General features: G+C 38.6%; 1 protein-coding gene across 1 annotated transcript; it reads right to left on the reverse strand.

Moving 5' to 3' along the window:
* Positions 1–817: 817 nt before the first annotated feature.
* Positions 818–13113, reverse strand: RAB21 (RAB21, member RAS oncogene family). Its single transcript, XM_056509389.1, has 7 exons — positions 12749–13113; positions 6292–6351; positions 6004–6111; positions 4722–4785; positions 3921–3975; positions 3407–3495; positions 818–2493 (listed from the first exon to the last, which is right to left on the reverse strand). The coding sequence occupies exons 1-7, from the start codon at positions 12893–12895 to the stop codon at positions 2354–2356; spliced, it is 663 nt and encodes a 220-aa protein (XP_056365364.1). The 5' UTR covers positions 12896–13113; the 3' UTR covers positions 818–2353.
* Between the last annotated feature and the right edge of the window lie 7714 nt (positions 13114–20827).

Here is a 20827-nt window from a genome sequence, read left to right on the forward strand (position 1 = left end):
GCAAACACAGGTTCTACATGTCATAAATAGAGTCCAACCAAACCACAGCTTAGACAGGAAAGTTTCCAGTGCGTATTTTTTATGTTGTAGCTTAAGAAAAGTAACTTGAGAATTTATTTTAAAAAATACACTAATAGCACCCAGAGCCATTTCAGTATTACCAAACTGCAGATTTTCTTATCCCCACCTAAGTTCTCAGTAGTAATAGTTTTAAATCTGTAAGAGACTTCAGAGCTAGTATCAACATGCCTTTGTTAGTTTTGTAATTGGCAGAAGTCACATGGGATGCCCTTACCACATAATACACTAAAAACACTTTAGCTGCAGGCAGAAAGATGCATTCTACACACTGCTTCAACTAAGTCTAGCTCAAGTTGGGCTATTTGGGGTTTTATTCACAGAGATGGAAAAAATTAAATTTGAATGAAAAAACCTGAAAATTCTATTCTGAGGCAATTCCATTCTTGAACATCGAGCCTTGACAATTTCACTCTTCATATCTTCATGTATTGTATCACTTAAAGGCTGATTGTCAGATACCAGTGTTAGATCAAACCAATCTGGTTTTCAACTTTGTCAGAGCTCACTGTTGTTAGATATGTGAAAGTTACAGGTGTTGCTACATAGACACATATAATCACAGATTTTAGATTCACACCAAAGCTCTGCACAGCCAAGAAACTTTATCTTCACTAACATGAACAGACCACTTTTCTCTGTCATGCATGCAAACACATCAGAAGAGCACAGCAATGGTAGTCTAAGGGAAAGTATCTACACCACAAGTTAAGGCAAAAAAGGAGAAAATGCACCAGGATCAGTCTGTATCAAAGCCATCTATTATTCCAGAGAAAATAAAAATCAGATTGAAGACAGCACACTTCTCTTACACAGACCAACTCATTACTACTACTTTTTTGTGTATCAGAACATACCCACACCATTCAGTGCATTCATATGCAATACTATATCTACCTTTCAGAAAAAGGAAGGCCAAGGATATTCTACTTTGTCATAGACATCACCTTTACTGTTTTTCCAAGCATGACAACTTAAGTAAAAAAAGTCAGAGCACAAAACATTTTGAAGTTTCAGCTACCACCACTTGTGTTCTTTTGATAGTAGTTTACACATTTTTTCTGAAAACCCTCCTCCTGAAACTTAAATGAGCTTTTTCAAAACATTTTACAGGAGAAAGAGCAAGCTGAGAATAAGTTCAATTCTGCCTAGAATCGCCAAAGTTACAGCTGCATCTGGCAAGTTTCACATCCTCAATTTAATCACTCCAATTTAGAAGTTCTATTTAATGCCAATTAATTGCTCACTCAAGCCCTGCAGGGGAAAATAATTATGCTCATGAATAATTTATAATGCTGTCTTTGGAAACAAATGTATTGAAGCAGCTAAAGAGTTTCCCATGCATCTGGTTTACTGGCTACCAGACAGATGAGGGCTAAAGTTGCTTTGACTTTCTGGGGATCTTCTGAGAGGACCAAGTAACTGCAGAGGCAAGGTATGTGCATGCACCAACTGTTTTAGCTGCAAGTCAAACACCTCCATGTTAAACAGCAGCTTACAGAAGCATTCTCTTCTAGAAAGGGGATGCTCTAAATACTGCTGCTTGCCAGAAATGGATTTAAAAAATTGCTGTAGCTATGGATGTACCCAAAACAAAGCTGTTTTCAGGTAGGGGGATAGAATGAGCAATTTAACAGTGCACATGAAAAGCTTGCATCTTTCACTGACTTATTCACTTCACAATCACTGACAAGACTGATGTACATATTTCTGCACCTGCAACTGTAAAAGCAGATAAAATATTTAATATGTAATTTACAATGTATTTTATCAGCTTGGCATACAGATGAACAGAATATATCAAAGTAGTTGAGTTATAGGCTTGTGGAGGCCCTGCAAAAATATTAATTCAGATATCTGCTAATTTAAAAAAAAATCAATTTGCATTTTAGAAGTGATACAATTCCATCTACCACAAAATACAAAGAGCTGCAAAAACGTATACCATTCCAACAACAATGTATATAAGTTATTAAATAATGATCTGATTTAAAAGAATATAAATGAAGCCTTTAAGTAGGTCTTTTCTACATGCATATTATTCCTCATTAAAGAAAAATATGTAAAAAGGCCATTGGTAATTGCTTTGTTAACCACTGTAGAAAACGCCAATTCTCTGGTCACAGACGCCACTAGTTTAGCACTTAAGGTCTCTGCAGTGTTACATGTGATTATTTTTAAATACTGTTAATTCTATTACTCCATTGGTAAAGAATGTGTGACTTGGAATATGGCAGTCTTCATATTGAGAGGGCAGTGATGCACAGTTTTATAATTATCCAGAAGAACAGCACCCTCCACTGCTCTGTACTTGTGGCTCATCATCAATGATCTGTACACCTCGCCTTGCTATTCCTGACTGACTGGAGCCATTGCCTCTTGCTCTTTCCTCCACTTGAGCAGTTTCTATCATTCCTGTAAAGAAAGAAGTGCATTAGATGACATTCCACTGCATTAATTCCACTGCATTTTTACATTAAGACTCTGCTATCTTAATCTCCCTGAACTATATGCACAGAGACAAAAGTTCAGCAAGAGCTGTTTTCCTATTTGTTATGCAGAACTAAGTACTCAGGTATCACACGGCATATCTGCAAGCACATACTAAATTCTTTTTCTAAAGCACCCAACATACAGCAGCTCCTGGTAACTAAGGGTTATTCAGGTGTCCTGGAGCTGGCAACTTCAAAAGCTAGATTTACCCACCCACAGCATTAACATTGTTAAAAAACCCCAACCAACCAAACAAGAAACTCCACCCTCAGAAAAAATCCTCCCAAAAACCCCAACCCAACTATCTCTTAAGAAATGCAGGAAACCGTTTCCTGAAATTCTTTTAACACAGAAATACATCTATCAGGATGATTTGCCTGTGGTGGATTTTCATCCCACATACCATGATCTTTACAATTTGTTAAGATTACTGTGCAAAATTTGCATCATTAAAGCTTTGAGTTTATGATTTGTAATTGACATCAGTGGAGAAGATTTTTGAAAGAAGTTGAAACAGAGGGTTTGAAGCAACCATTGGCGGGACCAGTAACATGAAGTTTGACTTCATGTTACTACTTATGTGTGGTGGCAGTCAGTGCTCCAACAAATGACCAGGACATTTTTGCAGTACAGCATGAATTTGCAATATTGTAAGCATCCATACATCAAGCTTCCAGAGCTGTTATAGAACACAACTGGCTTGAAGTAGACTGAAATGAAGTCAGTTCTAAGTAGTACTTTACAATATAACTTTTCTATATGGCCTGCAAAGCATTTCTTAAGCCTGAAGCACTTTATGAATGAGCTCCTTACCAACAAACTACATAATACTTACTTTTGCAAAGGTCAAGAAACAGTTCTTCAATTCCTTTGTTCTGTTTAGCTGATGTATGATAATGTTTTGCTCCAACAGATTCAGCATACCTGTAAAAATGCAGATATGGAGCCTCATTGTAGTAAAGGACTCAATCTTTCTAAGCTCTTTTACATGAAGGAATAAGATGATCACAAGATGTTTTATTCTGACTTCAGAGTTAGTCTACACACGCTTATTTAATTTTAAAAATGGAGTTGTGTTTAAAACTGCCAGGACTGATGCAATACACTAGATACAATTTCATGTCTAGAAATGGATTTACATGGCAAATGTTGATTTTAATCACAAACTACTCTCAAGCTACACTTTGGTCAGCCAGGACACCCTGTGACTCAGATACTAACAGAACACTCAACAACTGGCAGGCATAAGCCAGCAGTGCCTAGCTGGCTGCTATGTTAACAGCATCACGAGTTTATTACTCCAGCATAATTCTGCAATGACTGTTTTATTAGTAATAGGTGTGACTTACATTTCTGCTTCTTGCACTGAAACATGTCTCTCTTTTTCCAAGTCTATTTTGTTACCTGTTGAAGACAAGTTAATCTTTTAAGTCTTTGTACTCTAAAATTACCCAAAAAGAAAGCAGACATGTAAGCATGGTACTCAATTTTCTCAAGCCATCCCAGTAAAGACCAGCTCTTACACAGGTCTCACTTTCAAGGAAAATATGATTTAAGAATCTGCTTTCACACGCGTATTTACAGGCAATGAAATGCTACTTCTGTAGAGTGATCAGGACAGCTAAATGCCTCTATATAATTCAGCCTTTTGCCCTTTTCTCTGTGATTTATTAGCACCTTCCACATGCTGCAAAGGTAACTTTTGTAGAATGTCCACATATCTAACCTCATGAAATGGTTCTAATAATTAGATTGTTTCTGTTGCATTCTATTTGCATTGAAATATCCAAGCTTTAAGACTCCCTCCTACCTGCAAACTTAATTATCAAAACAAACACCTAGTCTATACCACCAAGAAAAGCCAGGAGTCTGAGTACTTGAAAGAAGGATATATACCTTTTTTATTAAACTACAGTCTGCAGGTGTCTGTACAATGCACTTCTGATAGTGTACAATTAAACAGCTCATTTTTTCCATCAAACTCTTATTTTCCTTCATGTGATCTACTCAAACTTCTAGGTCCAGTTTAATTTTTAAATATCTAACATAAGTTTTACCCCTTGACATGCATAAGCAGTCAAAGCAGCATTTGGAAGATGCTATTAATCAAAAGAGATGTTTCCAATTCAGTCATGTTGAAAAATACTTACCTACTATACATAAACAGATTTCATTTCCCAACATTTTTCGTAATTCCTTAACCCAGTTTTTTACCTGCAAAAAGAACAGATGTTTATTTCACCAGAGAACAGACAGAACAAGCATGTTGAATCAGCTGATGGTAGAGTATCTGCTATCAAACCTGCTGTCATGCTTTAAAAGTTGTATGATCACAGCATTGACTTAGGAACTGCTCTTTTAAGGGAATAATTGTGAAGAGAGGCAATAACTTCAAGAATCTAAAAATAAGTCAGGCTACATGATACAGTGGAACTTCTGCAGCAACTTCTGTAAATCAGTCTTCCCTCTTTTTTCTGCACATTGAAATGTTTTGGTATGTAGGGTTCAACATTAAAAGGCACACACTGAAGTAGTATCCACAAGTCATCACCATTCTGCAGGTGGAAGTAAGTGCTTAACTGCTAGCACTTGCCCTACACCAGACTATTTACATTAAGGTGTTGTGGATCTGTACCCTTACTCTGTTTCTCTTGCTGCTAAACGAAACCTTGCCCATACAACCAAAATTTCTTATTTCTCTCTACACAGAAGTCCAACTGGTTTTGCCAAAAGCTAATCAGACATGAACTTAGAAAAGAGGGTCACCAGTCTTCAGCTGAAACCTCCTATAGAGTGGGAACATAGATTGACACAGCGTAGATAAAACTCACGTGATCAATCTAATCAGCTAATACAGCCACAAAAATACTAGCCATCAAATTACACATTTTGATGAGGATTTGAAGAACAAATAACCTATCAGAGAAGGTAATGTCTCCATTATCATGTATTGCAATTTAAGAGTTCTCAGATCTGTAAAAGGTCATGTCACTTAGTATCTTTCCATAGTTTGGTTTATACCGTAAAGATCAGTATGGCATACCAGGACAGCAGTCCAGGTTTATGTTTATAGCCTGTCACAGGTGACTCACAGAGTTACATCACAGATTATTCTGAGTTGGAAGGGACCCACAAGGATCATGAAGTGCAATTCTTAAATCAATGGCCCATACAGGGATCAAACCAAAAACTTTGGCCTTATTAGGACTGTGCTCTTGGAAACTGAGCAATTTAATTCTCTGGTGTTCTTTAAATAACCTGAGAGGAGGGAAGTCCGTTCTTCCAAAGAATACTAGTAAGCTGTATGCTTCCATTACACGATTATATTCACAAATATAATACATATTGCTGAAAATAGAATACTTCTGTTTACACACATCACAGATTATCTTTCAACCAGTTTGCAGTTTAGATGAAAAAGCTGCCCAGTACCTTTTGAAAAGAGTCTTCATCTGTTATATCATATACTAGAATGGCGCCATTAGAGTCCCTGTAGTAGATAGGCCCCAATGCATGAAATCTTTCTTGACCGGCTGTATCCTGCATTTAAAATACACTTGTTAGCATTTAAGACAAAGCAAACAATACTTCAAGGAACTCCAAATACTTAAAAAATTCTACTTTATTAAAAAGTGTCTAACACTTGAGATATAGTAAGCCTAAGTAACTTTTTTTCAGGAAAACATTCTAATTAGCTATGGGGGGAAAATGTAAACATACCCATATTGCAAGATTTACTCTTTTTCCACCAATATTTAGCTTCTTCGTCAGAAAAGATGCCTGGAAAGCAAAAAAGACTGTAGTTAAATTTTACACAGACACATAATTTGACTTCAAATTAATTTATCAATAAAGCATCAGAATCAATGAAACACAAATTTCCAGATCAAAAGACTCTGTAAGCAAGAAGTCTAAGCCAATACTAAGCCAATTAGTCATTTCACCACAGTTTGCCAGCAGCCTAGTCTGAATAAATTTGGGTTAAGAAATCATTTACTACATCTTTTTCTGTTGTTTTGAATGATTTGGGAAGGATGAGTGGTGTGGAAAGAGTCTGAATTCACAACACTGATAAATCTAAGCTGAACACAAAGCATTTCACAAGAGTACATGAAGCTTGGGTAGGAACCAGCCTAACAGGATTTTTAATCTGCAGGAATTAGGTAAAGCAGTTCACTATTAGTAAGTTACTAGAACCATAAACAATTGTTTTAACTTATCACTAAATATCTTGGAACATTAGTATTTCACAAGTTTCCTTTTCTGTAATTTTCTTTTTTTTTTTTTTTTTGCTGAAGTGAGCCCACAACTCACTCTCATCTGTTTTTTGGTTCTGTGTTTTTGTTTGTTTGAGCTGAGAAGTCTCAGAATAAACATACAAGCTGCTTTAGAATCCCATTACTTTAACTTCTGGAAATGTTTTACAGGACCAGAGCACATTGCAAGGTTAATCTAATTTTAGTAACTTGAGTAGGTCTGGTTTCCTCCAAACTTGCATGATTCACATTTTCAGACACCACCTCTGTTACTAAGTCTGTAATTTCATGGCTAAAAAAGGAATATAATTTAATACAAGTTTAATGGACCAGAACAGGGTCTCAAGGTGTTGATGCATTAGGAACCTGCTCCCCTCATTCTAAAGATTAGCAGTAACATGTTATATCAACAATTCAATTACCAAGGGATAACTTTTGTCTTCTGTCTTAAATCACAGTCAGTTTTCCTTTCAGTTTTACCTCAGTTTACATTTGGGTTCAAACAAGTACTTTGTGGTATTTTATTAAACATTCATCACAGATTATTTTAGGCTGGATTGCTGCACAAGAAGAGTTCTCTGTATAAGCACTGACCAGCCACAGAATCAAGTCACAAGTGGAAAGTGTCATGGGCCAGACAAGCTGCTTGAACCAGCTTGCTGCTTAACTACACAAGCAACCAGAATGCACACAGAAGACCACAACAGTTCAATGCACACCAGCCTAGACTGCTGTCGAAGTGCCTTTCTGGAGTGCTTCCTGTATTACAGTTAAAATCATTCAACATCCACTTGCTAGAGCAGCTCCTGCTCTTCAGCTACTTCCCTACTTCCATACTTTTGCATGACCCAAGATGAGATTACAATAAAAAAAAAAAAAATCTTTTCATCTTTAAAGTTGCACTTTCCCCCAAACCTTTCCACAAAGTCTGATAAAAAGAACAGAGAGAGAACAGACCAGAAGATAAACAGACATTTTCCAAGAAAGAATTGATCACTACAGCTCCTTGTGTTCCACATAACTAAAGCATTAACACTACAGTACCCCCTCAGTCTACAGTGAGGGGACTCACTGTGGTGTCAAAAGTCTGGAAAAACTTCCAGACAGCACATTAAATGGATTTGACCCTCTAGCCAACCTGCAACAAACAGCTTAACAGAAGAGTAGCAAATCTTCAACATCAGAAAACTTTTCATTCTTTAATTAAAAACTCTAGAGAAAGTAGTTGATGGCTTTCAAACAGCTGTCCCTGAGGATTAACTCATCAGTAGTCATCATTTGTTGTATTACACGCAGTTTAAAAATCAAAAACTTGGAGGCAACTTCAGAACTTTTAATTCAACACTTGGGCCACAGGGAGAGCAGCTATTGTTAGGCACAATGATCAAGCTTGCTTGACAATATTTTATTGATCTGCTGTACTACAGTACTCAATATTCTACCGAGAATCTCAAAGGAAAAAGCTCTTCTGAGCAATACTTGCTTTTGTCATAACACCAACAATCCAAACCTGCTTAGTTGATCCAAATTCCACACAAGTGTTTGAGAAAATTTCTGAACAGAAAAATCTTTCACACAAAGGGGATTTATATTTAAAACCAGAGAACTCAGTATTCATAAAGTCACATCATTGTAGCTTTAGCTAATGACCCAGTTAATAGCACAGGTGTATCTCCTATCTGACAGAGCAAAAACTAAAGTAGGTTTATCTACACAGGTTAGTTTTGCTTCAGTATAACCTGTCCTTCAGGTACTACAGTTTTTGATAGGAATAGTGTCTTTCATCACTCAGATATAGATTTCCATTTTTTATATACCCCAGCACTAAAAGACTCCTACATGCAAGTAAGGCTTTTTAGTATCACAAAATCATCCCTAATCACAGGAGACTGTGGCAAGGGTATTTACGACTGGGCTGTCATACTTGCTCTCTGTATTAAAACTTGATGAATTTGTAATGATTAAGTTTTAGTCTAAAGTCTTAGACCCATAATCATAAAAGGAAAGACAGTGTCCTCTATTACATACCCTGATTACAAGCAGGTTTGTCTGATAACAAGATCAGAACCTGATATTTGAAGCAGTCATGATTAGTAATGAGCAGAAAGCTTTGTGAACATGCTGGAGGAAACCATCAACACTATATCACGTTTAATGCTTCATTTCTCTTTATTTTGTTCATATACTTGAAGAATACAGTTAGCAGACTCTGCTCATGAATTAATATGTATGGGTAGGTTTGGTGCATTTACCATCAATGAAACATATTTTACATCCACAGTTTTTTGAGACAGTTTAGAGAAAAAGTCAGTTGCCAAGACTTAGTTTGTCAAGTTTCAAAGTCAAAGCCACTGACTACCTATAGGGTGTTAGGTAATTATACACAGAAAAAGCTTCAATGTTTTCTCTGATCTCCAAAAAACTTACTGAATTGAGTACCACAAGTCTGAGTTGACTCCATTTACAATCAGGAGCACTTTTCCACATTATTTTAATTACTACAACAGTTAATTCTTCCTAGGACTTTCAAAAACTCAGAGGGCCATGGTTAATTCAAAGATAAGTAATTTCAAACAACTCTTTGAAGCTTCTAATTTTCATATTTTGACACTGTCTTATGACTGGTTTGAAGAATACTTAGGCACTTAGAAAAGAAAAATGCAATTATAAGAGCTAAAATTCCAATCTTTTGATGTGGCTGTAGGAAATATTTTCTTTCTTTAAATTCTTTCTTCTGTGAGTTCAGTTTTGTATGCCCACCAGGCCCTTCTAGGAGCTGATAAAGGGGCTTGAGTGGAACACAAGGAAGGCACAGCTGGAACAGAGTCTCCTGAAAGTCACTGAATGAAAGCAGGTGTGTGGCACCTGCCCTTGAGTGCTTCATGCTCAACAGAAGCAGGTCAGGCATGCAAACACTGCATATAGCATGGAGCTTCCTTACATTGTCTTCCACTCACCCCCAACTATCTTGATAGCCAAGACATCTTCTCCAGGTTATGCCAAATCCATCAAAGCAATCAGGAACTCTACAATTAGAACCACATCAGCAGCTCTCTCTGGTTGGATATTCTGCAATACTCCATACATTTATGAGAGCAGTATTCAGAAGTTGTATTTATCCTGAGTAATTAAATAATAAAAGGTATTTAACCCAATTAAAAAAACCAATAGTTTGACAGTAGGTCTATTACTGGAGTAATTCCAGCACACTTCACATGATACCAATTAATATCTTATAATTATTGTATCAATATGAGGGCACTTCAATATTTCTAACAATGGGAACCAATTCTAACTGCCCCACCAGGTCTGCCAACAGGTTATTAATTACATTAATTGTTTGCAAAAACCCCTACTTTTCCTGCATCAGCTTTTCCACAATGTTCTAACTAGATGCTTTCTTCTGTGAATCAGTAGCTACCTTAACTTCAACATGCAGGCCATCAGAATCTTAAGTACACGACTTGACACTAACACAACTACAGCAACCCCTAAATCAGAGGCTCCAGTGCACTCCAGTTAGCATTGACACAAGGGGAGTGGGGAGGCAGGAGAAACTGCTCTCTTTTAATAGAAGTCTTCTGCTACTAGCACCAAAGAATATATTTGAGTATACAAAGAATAACATCACTAGATGAAGTTTCCAGAAGGCTACAGTCTCACCATCCTTTTTGTTGCAAACATACTGGCATAAAGAACCACGCAATACTTTATTCTTTTAAGTTAGAGAATATTGTGGATAGAGAGTGTCCTGTCTCAAAATCTAGTGATTTTTTCATATGAGTCATCATTGTCACTCCTTTGCTGGACCAGGAGCAAAGTATTTAACTAATTTTGGCTTTATTGGAACAAAAGGAATTTGGTGCAATACTTTGAACTGTTGCCATGAAACAAAGTAACCTTATCAGATTAAGCCTTTTATCTTAAAAAAAAACAAAGAATGCTTTGCAAACATGTTACTTCATTGCTTAATCAGATACCCTAGTTTCTCTTCATCTTATTTTCAAATTATCTTTTAATTTAATAGTGGAAGAACTCACTACAATTTTTTTTTCTAGAGCTGTAAGATGTAGGGAAATAAAAATAATAAAGATAATACTTTACAAGTGCACATGATGCACAGTAAAACCCAACAGCAACTGACATTGTATTTTACAATCAGTAAGATGTGTATGTGGCCAAGGAGGCTCAGAACAGAAAAGCAAACCACTTGTTAAACAATGTGCAGTCAGTTAAAAGACACAGGCAGCAACCACAAACGTGGTTACGGTAGAGAAACGAAATCTCAGTAGGAACTGAAAGCACGTGCTTCCACTCCTCAACACACCCCCTCCACATAGTCAGAACCAAAAGCTCTAGAGCTACACTATCTATCAGCATTTTGGAGCAATTTAAAAGTGTGTTTTACAATATTTGTGATCCAAGTCTGTATTCCAACCCACTTTTTGCTTAAAATTTTAGGTTTTCCAATACAGATGTAAAGAACAAAAAAACCCAAAGAACAAACATAAGCTTCATTGTACAACAACCTACTCGGATCTACTCTTAAAACATGGGAAACGAGAATTCAGCTACTTGTGATTTTGATGCACTTTAACTGATCTGATTGCTTGCTCAATGCTACACTTGTACTGCACCTCTGACACCTACAAGGTACACAGCATCTCTGTGGCACATCAAGTATCAACTACCTCCGTGGCATAACAGCTACAACTAGCTTCCTATAAACACCCTGCCTACTATTAATCAATGTAAACTCCTGAGTATGAACATAGGATAAAAGAGTCTAAAACATTCTTTTTACCTCTTCACAGCAAAAATGAAGCTACATTATCTGTTTATGAAACATTAAATATGCCCTGTATTGCTTCTAGTGCATCTATAATGCTGCTTTGGTTTTAAGAGAAAGTTTTACTATTAATTACTTCTGAGATAAAAGATTCAAGAAGTTTCCCCTAAATGCATGAGAATAGCACATAACTACCTTAAAACTCTTCTTCTTAACATCACCTACTGTTTCATCTGTACTTCAAGAAAATCTGAATTAGTTCTAAACCCACTACTGGTCCACCAAATGACAGGGTTTGTTTCTTTATTTAAAGGAAAAAAAAATTAAGAGTGGTATACATTGAATCCATGCTTCCCCCTATGCAAGCTGACATCCTGAAAGACTTAACACACCACTCACAACACAAACTTCAAAACGTGTTTTCTGAGACCATGTACAGTACAAGCAGTTTATTCTGTACCATGGCATACATGCCATCCATCACTAACATGAAAAAACCCATTACTTTCAAGCAGGCACCCTGTCACGTTTCATTAGCCGAGCATCACTTTGTAGTTCTTTATAACAGCAGACAGTACTACTGAGAACGCAGCCAAAATTCAGGCAGCTGTCGTGACAAGCAGCTAAGCTTCAGGAATCTTTCCCGTTATTAAATCATAAGCCTTAATCTCATAAACCATTTTGTAAAAGCTGTTCTCCTTAAACAGAAACCTTTAGATAGTACCAGCGTTAGGATTTGAGAGCATGAGGAAGATTATGATTAACAGAAACGCAGCACGTATGAAACACTTAGTCATCAGTCCGCTAACAATGATTACAATAACAACATTACTTTTGCATCATACTTTCCAAGATTCAAATCAAGACATTCATATACGTAACTGGAAAAAACGGATCGGTTAGCATGCAGAACAGCAAAGAGGCCTAAACATATTGAAAGCTTAGATTTGAAGCGTGAAAAGAACGAGAAAATTGGCTCCCAGCAAACTCGGCGGGGGACAGGCACCATTAGCGAGCGGCGACGGCGGCTCCGGCCGCCACTAAGCCGCTGACACGGCACTGCCAGCAGTGCGAGGAGGTGCGGGACAACAACAGCGGGACCCCCACTCCCCCAGCCCGCCCCGGCCCGCACCTGCAGCGTGGTGATGTGCTTATCGTTGAACTTGTTCTCGCAGTAGCGCAGCACCAGCGAGGTTTTGCCCACGCAGCCCTCCCCGAGCAGCACCACCTTGAAGGAGAAGCTGCGGCCCCCGGCCGCCGCGCCGGCCCCCGCCGCCATCCGCGCCCCGCCGCCGAGCCGCGCCTCACATCAACGGGCCGCCCCGCGGCGCCGCCGCCGCCCGCCGGGACGGGGACCCGCTGGGGAGCGCGGCTGGCGGGGATGGGGAAGCACCGGCGAGGCCGCGGAGAAAGAGGCTGGGGAGGGACACGGCAACAGAACCTGCCCCGCGGCCGCGGCCCCGCTGCCCCTAATGGCGGCTTCTTCCTCCTACGTCACGCACCGCCCGGTCACGCGCAGCCCCCGCCGCCAATGGGAGGGGGGGACGAGGCGGCGGCGGGAGGCCCCGCCCAGCAGCCGGGCAGGGGGCGGGGCCCGGGGCGGGGCGCGCGCAGGGGGCGGGGCCAGGCGGGGATCCCGTAAGGATTTGTCCCGCGCTGAGCTTTCCTTCTGCAGCGCACGCGCCTGCCGGGCGTTTCCCCGGGGAAACCGAAAGCTGCTAATAACACCGACACGGATTCTGTCTCATTTTCGTTCCCGTGAACTAAGCTACACTAGTCTTTAAATGTTTGCAAAAGAAAAGTCCGTAATGAAGTACTTTAAAACAGGGATGTGGGAGCAGGTGAGGAGAAAGGCACAAGAAAAATGTTCTCCTGTCGAGCTGTTTGATTGCAGGGCTCCGGTAGTTTCACACACGAGAACTGGATAACTGCCTCGTAAAACTGGGTATCATTCCTTAATTAAAAGCAATCCTCACAAACCTATCCAAACGACTGCAGCGCTACCTCTCCCTACTGATCATTTGGTGCTAAGAAAAATATTGCCTATGAAAAGGATTCATAGTGCAATTTCCTTTTTCTCTGCCAGATAGTATTAATGCTCTGTTGTATGAGAAAGAAAAGAGGAAAGAACGGAGAATCCATCCAGAAAACAAGGATTGGATTTCCCGAAGTAAGAACCCTCGTCACTGAACAGCATTACTTTCACACCAGAATGGATTGGGTTTTTTTCCTCCAGAGGTAAGTAAAGTAAGCCCTTTTAGTAAATAAAGGAAATGGGGAAAGGGAAAAAAAAATCATTGCAGACACAATCTTCAGGCATATCTTTTATTTAAATAAATGTCTAGTTTTATTAGCACGTAAGTGCTGTCAGCAAGTTATAAAAGCTTTAAAAATACTGTTGGTGCTGGAAAGTGATGCTGGCTTGTGTCAGTCATGCCTTCTGTGGACAGGCAATAAAACTGACTGGCATGTTAGCTATTCTTTCAGGCTGAATAGAAGAAGGAAAAAGAATGGAGTTTGGCTTAAGGTTGGCAAAGACAATGGAAATCAGCTCTCATGGACACAGCCTGAAGGGCCCAGCAGGTTGAGGCTTTCCTGGGTAACTGCTGGCAAATACATCTGCTGAGACACATGGCTGTGTGGAGCATTGTCTTCGAAAACCTTCCTGTTCTTACAGCTTTTTACTGTTTGTTTTGGTTTTTTCTTTTACAGGTTCCATGTGCATTCTTTATATATACACAGGATTGTACTGAAGAATGTGCCTAATTTGTACTTTTCAGTTCTTCTTTGCAAGGAAATTATCATATACTGATACATCTCATTTGTTTAAAATTCTGCATAGGTAATTTTTCATCAATCCTAAATGTATTGCTACAGTAAACACTGCGGTGGAAGTGAGACTTTCTCACTTTTCCAGTGAGAAAGAACAGAAGCTTTGGAAAGGTCTGCACCAGAGACACATGATATGAAGTTCATGTGCTGAATGCACCTGACAGAACAAGTATGAGCACTGTTTTTCTAACAGAGGGCACACCAAAACAGGACACTGACTGAAGCCCTGATACACCCATCTTCACTATGGCAGTCACACCTTCAGCTGTGGGGAGGAGCAGATGATGACACAAAGAAAAGTAATGACACAGAAGAAAGACTAATAATTAAATTAAGAATTCAAATGTTATGTGTGGCAGTCAACAAAATCTAATTGAAAAACAGGTCTCATCAGAGAAACCTAAGATAACATTGCATTCTTTGACTGTTCAAACATAAGGTCATAGCTGTACTAATTTTTTCAGGAGCTTGACTTAGTACCCACATGCTATCAATTGGATAAAAATGACTTTTTGATGCAATGAAGGACAAATTCATTCCATCAAGAACTAGATGAGTGGTTCATAGCAGTTATTGGTGAGACAGTTGTCTTTGAGAACTGATGTTTCCTTTAGGGCCTTTTGAGTTTCCTAAATGGCCTGTAAAGTAAATATAAAATTAATGCTAATCAGACTTGAAGTGATATGGCACTGTCAGTGTGATAAACAATGACAAGAATTGGGTATCCAGCAGAAACTGTATAAAAAGCTCTCATTTGAAAATGAAAAGTAGGATCATTATAAGGAATACAAAAGTGTTATCTGTTAGTCAATGTAAAAAATTAGAGAGTCTAAACCTAGGAGGTATCTGACTGCAGCAAAAGGGCAAAGGTAATTTTTGGACAAAGAAGTAATGAAGAAGTTTTTAGTATCAGTGCATGGCACTGATAAAACTTGTACTGGAATTTGACACACAATTTAAAAATAGGGCAGAGATCAGGAAAGGGCTCATTTTGGTCAGCGCATCAGTGCTGTAGCAGGAACAGGCACAAGGAAAGAACTAATAGAAGGAATCTAAAGTCAGACACATTCAGATTCAAAATGAAATACAAATGAAATGAAATTAAATTGGTTTTTAAAACTATGACCAATTACCAAGTGAAGCAAATAATTCCTTGTTTTCTAACAGCTTTGTGTGAGGCGTGTTGGGTAGCCTGGTGACATGAGTTTGGCCAGACACAGATTGCATTTCAGGCAGTCCCCAGGCTCTCAATAGAGATTGACTATCTCTACCAGCTTTCACATCTAATAATAATTTTTAAAATTTAATTTATTTTTTCGATATTGTGTTCATTATATTCACTGCTGAAAAAAGACAGTCAGAATTATTAATGGCCCAAATGAGAACCACATCTCACTAAAGGCCTTCAACTAAGACTTCCAAAATCTAGAGAAAAACTTGTATTCTAAACATGTACTTCATGGGAAGGAGTGGAGAAATCCAAAGACTACATTGTATGGTTAAAATTGAAGCAATTTATCCTAAAGTAGCCTTTAAAACAAGGAAAAAGACTTAATGAACAATTTTTAACATTATCACTCAACTCCTACCATTAATATAAAATTTATTGCTGTGCTCTTAAAATACATAAATTTTGCAGACATTTTCCTTTGTGAAGGGTTCCTTGAAGTGTTTTGTTTAGCAGATACTGGTGATGAGTAGGTAAACAAATCAGCAACAACAATTACATTGTCAATTACCACCCTTGCTCAGTCCTGCATTTTAAAATATTGTGTAAAGGACAAGTGACTGCACACCAGGATGATCATGTAAACTCTTAAAGCAAGTACTTTCCTTTCTGTGACTGAACAAATGGAATTGAATCAGTTAGCCTAAATTCATAATTTCTTCTTTTAGAAATTTCTAATTAAAGCCAGTATGCAAAGAAGTTTATCAAGGTCAAGTGCATATTACTTTCAGCAGAATGCTTCACCTAAAACTGACATCTTCTTGCTGCTTTGATCAAAATGTTTGCATTTTATTGTTAGAAGTGGAGAGTTGTAGTGATAGAAATATTGGTACCACTTTCTGTCTAGAAAAATGCTTAAGTATGTATGACTCCTGCCCCCACGCCTGAAGCAGGTGATGCTCCAGGCCATTATGCAGGGCTGGGGGGTTACATCTTTTCAGTTCTGCAGGAAAAAAGAAAACTTCTGTGCTGACAAGAGATTCTGAACATGAATGGTCCCAAGGGGTCCCATATGCCTGATTAGATTACACAAATTTTTGAGAACCAAGCAGCAGCAGTGATGTGTTTCTGGCCAAAGCCTCCAGCCACCCACACCCACCTGTGAGTGAGAGCACTATACCAAGTTGCATTGTACCTCTGAATGGGCTGCCTATCAGCATGGGTTTACTTTTCTGCTTTTCAGTTTTCCTGTCTGAAAAAAAAATTGGGAAGAAACCTATTCTAGGTACTTTTGGGTAGAGTAATAAAATAATTCTGGTGTGAATCTGTCTCTGTCATGTCCTGATACAGCCTCAAACAAGACTGATGCTGTGATTCTGGGGAAGACGCTGAGCTGATTTTTTTAGAACTGCCTTCTAACTAAATTCTGTATTAAACTCTCATATATATGAGGGTACCTTAGTACCCCTCAGAATCCTTAATGCCAAAGTGGAGCTCAGATTTCTGCAACTTTCAGCCCTAGCTGCCTGTTTTTGTGAGTTTATATTTCACTTTTCCCTAAACCTGGATGGGAAGGGAGACATTATAAGTCCCAGAGGACATAAAATAGTACTTTTATGTAACTATTTGCACTAGCAAAGAAAAATAATTGCACAAAACAGATCAGTCCTGTGTCATGCCCAGAACAGTAGACACTGACTTTGTATCTGCTGCTATGAAAAGAGTTCTTGTTCTGTGGCTCCTCTTACTCACAGTCAGGATCAGAGGCGAGCTGCAGACTCCAGTTCAGGAAGGGGTGGAAAAACAGAGAAAGAGATAAAGGAAACTGGAATTAAACTCAACCTGTTTTCTTCAAATATTGGCAGAAAACAAACATGAGAGGATATTCAACAATTCTAAAAGACCTTAAATGATTACAATTGCAAAGAACTAGGGACAAAAATCCCAAAATGGCATATGTGCAGGAGTTATTTTTGGACTTTCAGACTCCATGACATGGGCACAGACTGATAAATAGGCATTCATTTTTTTTGCCACTGGGCAAGCTCAAAATATATGATAAAAAACTGTCTTCGTTAGAGAGAAGAAGGAAAATGTAATGTAAGGCACATCAGTTTAACATCTAAATTACATTCTTATTTCAGGTAAATTCTGAATCCAAGCGAAATATTTGTTAATCTATTCCAAACAAACCTATTTGAATATAAGTGGTGTATTATTCAAATCTACAGGCAAACAATGTGAGAATATTTTTGTTCATTTAACTTGCAAACTCTAAAAAAACAACAAATTATATTACACTTCATTTTTGTCTTGTGATAAGGGCTTTAGGCACTTTTTACAGTTTGGTTGATGGTGGATGTTTTTTTTTTTCTGGCATAGCTTTGCACAAGCTTAATCTACTACAGAGCTCCTTGAGTTGACACCATCAAGTGCAACGTCAGATGCTGACACCCATGTCTTGGTTTTCTTATGACACCTCCCAAAAGACAGAGTTTCCAGAATTCAGAGGTGAGTAACACTCATGCTTCTCATCCCAATGCATCATGAATTAGCTCCTTTCACTTTTTCATTTTAAATTATATTAGGATGAGACACTTACTGGACTGAGATGATTCACATCTGTTGGAAGCACCATAACCAGGGTATTTGGGAGTTTAAGGCAGACTGAAACTGCTGCTGCTTTGGGGGAGCATTTGATGGTAGCAGCTTTTGACAGTGGAATGACTTCAGGACTTAGGAAGTCAACAAGTGAAATAATGAAATATCAGGAAAGCAAGTAGTAGTGATGAGTAGGATTGCACAAGTCATTGCTTTTCTAGCACTGGGCTGAACTCTGCACAAACCAGCACAAGAGCCCTTTACCAAGAAACATAAGAGCACAGTCGCACGATTTTTTATGATGTGCTTCTATCTTCCCAGCTTTGCAGCTAGGGCTGCAGCTGCAAAGACCTTACAAAAATAGTCACTGAAATACTAAAGTGTATTAATAAATGAGCACCAGAAGACTTCTTACTGCTTTCTACTGATGTTTCCTCTAATTGCAGGATGCATTCTGGTTTTTTTAAACCACTGTCATCCTTGCTAATGGTGTGGGTTTGAACCTCCAAGACCTATTTGGACAGTGATCATATTGCAGCATTTAATTTTGCTTTATGCTTTGTTTGAACAAAGCCACAAAAAAAGCAGTCACCAGACAAGAGAGGTGCAAACAGGTTATGCAAGGCTTCACAGGTGACTCAGCAGGTCCAGCCAGGTAGCTTCCTGCAAACAGGCAGCTGTTTCCACACTGGTGATACTCCCCTTAGCTCAGCATGGGTCAAGCTGGTTCTTCCACATTTCAGTTAATCCCGTCTTCACTGCTAGAATCTCGCCTGGATTAGCAAACACTTGTCCTTGCTCTAAAGCAGCAAATCCCAGAACAGCACAGAGCAACCAATGCTGCTGGGTGGTCTGCTATAGGAGGATACATTTATTAGGAAGATATTTATCAAAGTGAAAAAGTGTATGACACTTGCTTCATACCATCAGTCAGTCACAAAATGCTCCCTGATGAGAAATCATAGTGGTGGTCCATCTACTCTCCTGTGAATCCGCCTTATTGTGTTTCAAGGAAAACTCTGACATATAAGGATGTGGTAGAGCACCCATCATCAAAGGTTTTCAAGATGTGATTGGACAGACTGATTATTGCTAGATCATCTCACCAAAGATCCCTTTCCCACAAAAGGTTGGACCAGATGATCTCTCAGAAGTCCCTTCCAACCTGGGCTGTTCTGTGATTCTATGATTTAATTAGTGGTTGTAGTGGGAAGATACTAAAATTTACTTTGTGGGATGAATATTGAAGAAAAGCTACTAAATATTTCTGGTGGAATTTCTTCACTTGGAATCAAGTTTTACAGACTTAGGAGTACCCATGTACAAGCTGTCATTTGCTTAGAAGCTTTGTTTCCACATTTCTGTATTCATCCTCATTTGGTATTGTCATTAATATTTACTGAGGGTGGCTGCAAGCTTGGGAGTGAAGTTTGAGTGAATTCATGTACCTTCTCTGATTTATGCCTTACAACAGGCCCATAATTGTATCCCAGAGCTGCACCTTATCCCCCAAAATAAGCAGTATTTAAATTGAAATTATCCAGTTATAGCAATAAGCAGATACTGTAACATACTTACAAAGCTTTAAGGGAATAAATTTCCGTAAAACAGGTTAACTCCTGCTTGAAGAAATGTTAGACAATGAAATGTAAAGAAAAGGCTGCGTAGGGACCAAAGTACTGCTGGGAGAAATGCAGGGAAAACAAATCCTACTTGCAAATCTGAAATGCCCAGTCTTAATAGATGTTGCTTCTGTAAAATATCAACAGTATTTCATGACATTTCAGCCCTTTATTGCCAGAAAATGTCTGCAAAATCAGCTTCTCCTTAATACCCAAGGGAGGTGGTATACTACCTCTGTTTTTTTACATCACTTTATTTTGCTGTCCCAGGAAACTGTGTAATGATGGATCACTCAAATGCAGCATGTGCAGGCTCAAGACAATCTGCAGCTGTAACAATAAAATAGAAATCAAAAAACAGATACTGATGACTCTGATATGAATATACTTCAACAATGATGGCACCAAGTCTAGACGAGACCTGGCTAAAGATTTCTCACATTGAATTATGTCAAAATTTTACTTAAACATCTATCATATCTACCAATCAAGCCAAGCATGAGGATCTGTAACTCACAATTGTAACCACTTGAATTAAAAAGTTTTTGAGTGTATTGCCTTGATGCTGTGAAAATAATGATGCCACTTAATTATGAATGCAAAATCAGTGACAGAGATATATACTAGGGGTACTGATGGTTCTGAAACTAAAGAATAATTCAAGTGTATAAGAATGGAATTAAATTTGTTAACTGCAGTAACCTATTTTGCAATTTCAAATCTATCAACTTCCTGGTTTCCTCTTAACTCTCCCTTTTTCTTTTTACTTCCTGCATTTTCTGTCTCTCCAAGTAGCACTTGGACAGGTGGTAGCTCCGTCTGATGCCTTGTGAGCCCAGGAACTGCTCTTAGTGACCCACACCAATTTACAGGCAGTTTGTCACATTCTGTAACTTCTTCCCTGTCCCTTACTCCCACCTCCACCTTCTCCAACAGCCTGTCAGTTTACAGCTACTAAGTAGTTAAATGTAACAATATTTGCCTAAGC

The sequence above is a fragment of the Oenanthe melanoleuca genome, chromosome 1A (assembly GCF_029582105.1).
Source record: "Oenanthe melanoleuca isolate GR-GAL-2019-014 chromosome 1A, OMel1.0, whole genome shotgun sequence".
Classification (NCBI taxonomy): domain Eukaryota; kingdom Metazoa; phylum Chordata; class Aves; order Passeriformes; family Muscicapidae; genus Oenanthe; species Oenanthe melanoleuca.

What these genes read in the sequence shown, in the direction of transcription:
- RAB21 (XM_056509389.1), bottom strand. Translation starts at nt 12,895, where the DNA reads ATGGCGGCGGGGGCCGGCGCGGCGGCCGGGGGCCGCAGCTTCTCCTTC. An exon ending in AATCTGTTTATGTATAGTAG is followed by an intron (nt 3,976 to 4,721) that starts GTAAGTATTTTT and finishes TGTCTTCAACAG; the next exon opens with GTAACAAAATAGACTTGGAA. An exon ending in TCAGTGCAAGAAGCAGAAAT is followed by an intron (nt 3,496 to 3,920) that starts GTAAGTCACACC and finishes GCATTTTTACAG; the next exon opens with GTATGCTGAATCTGTTGGAG.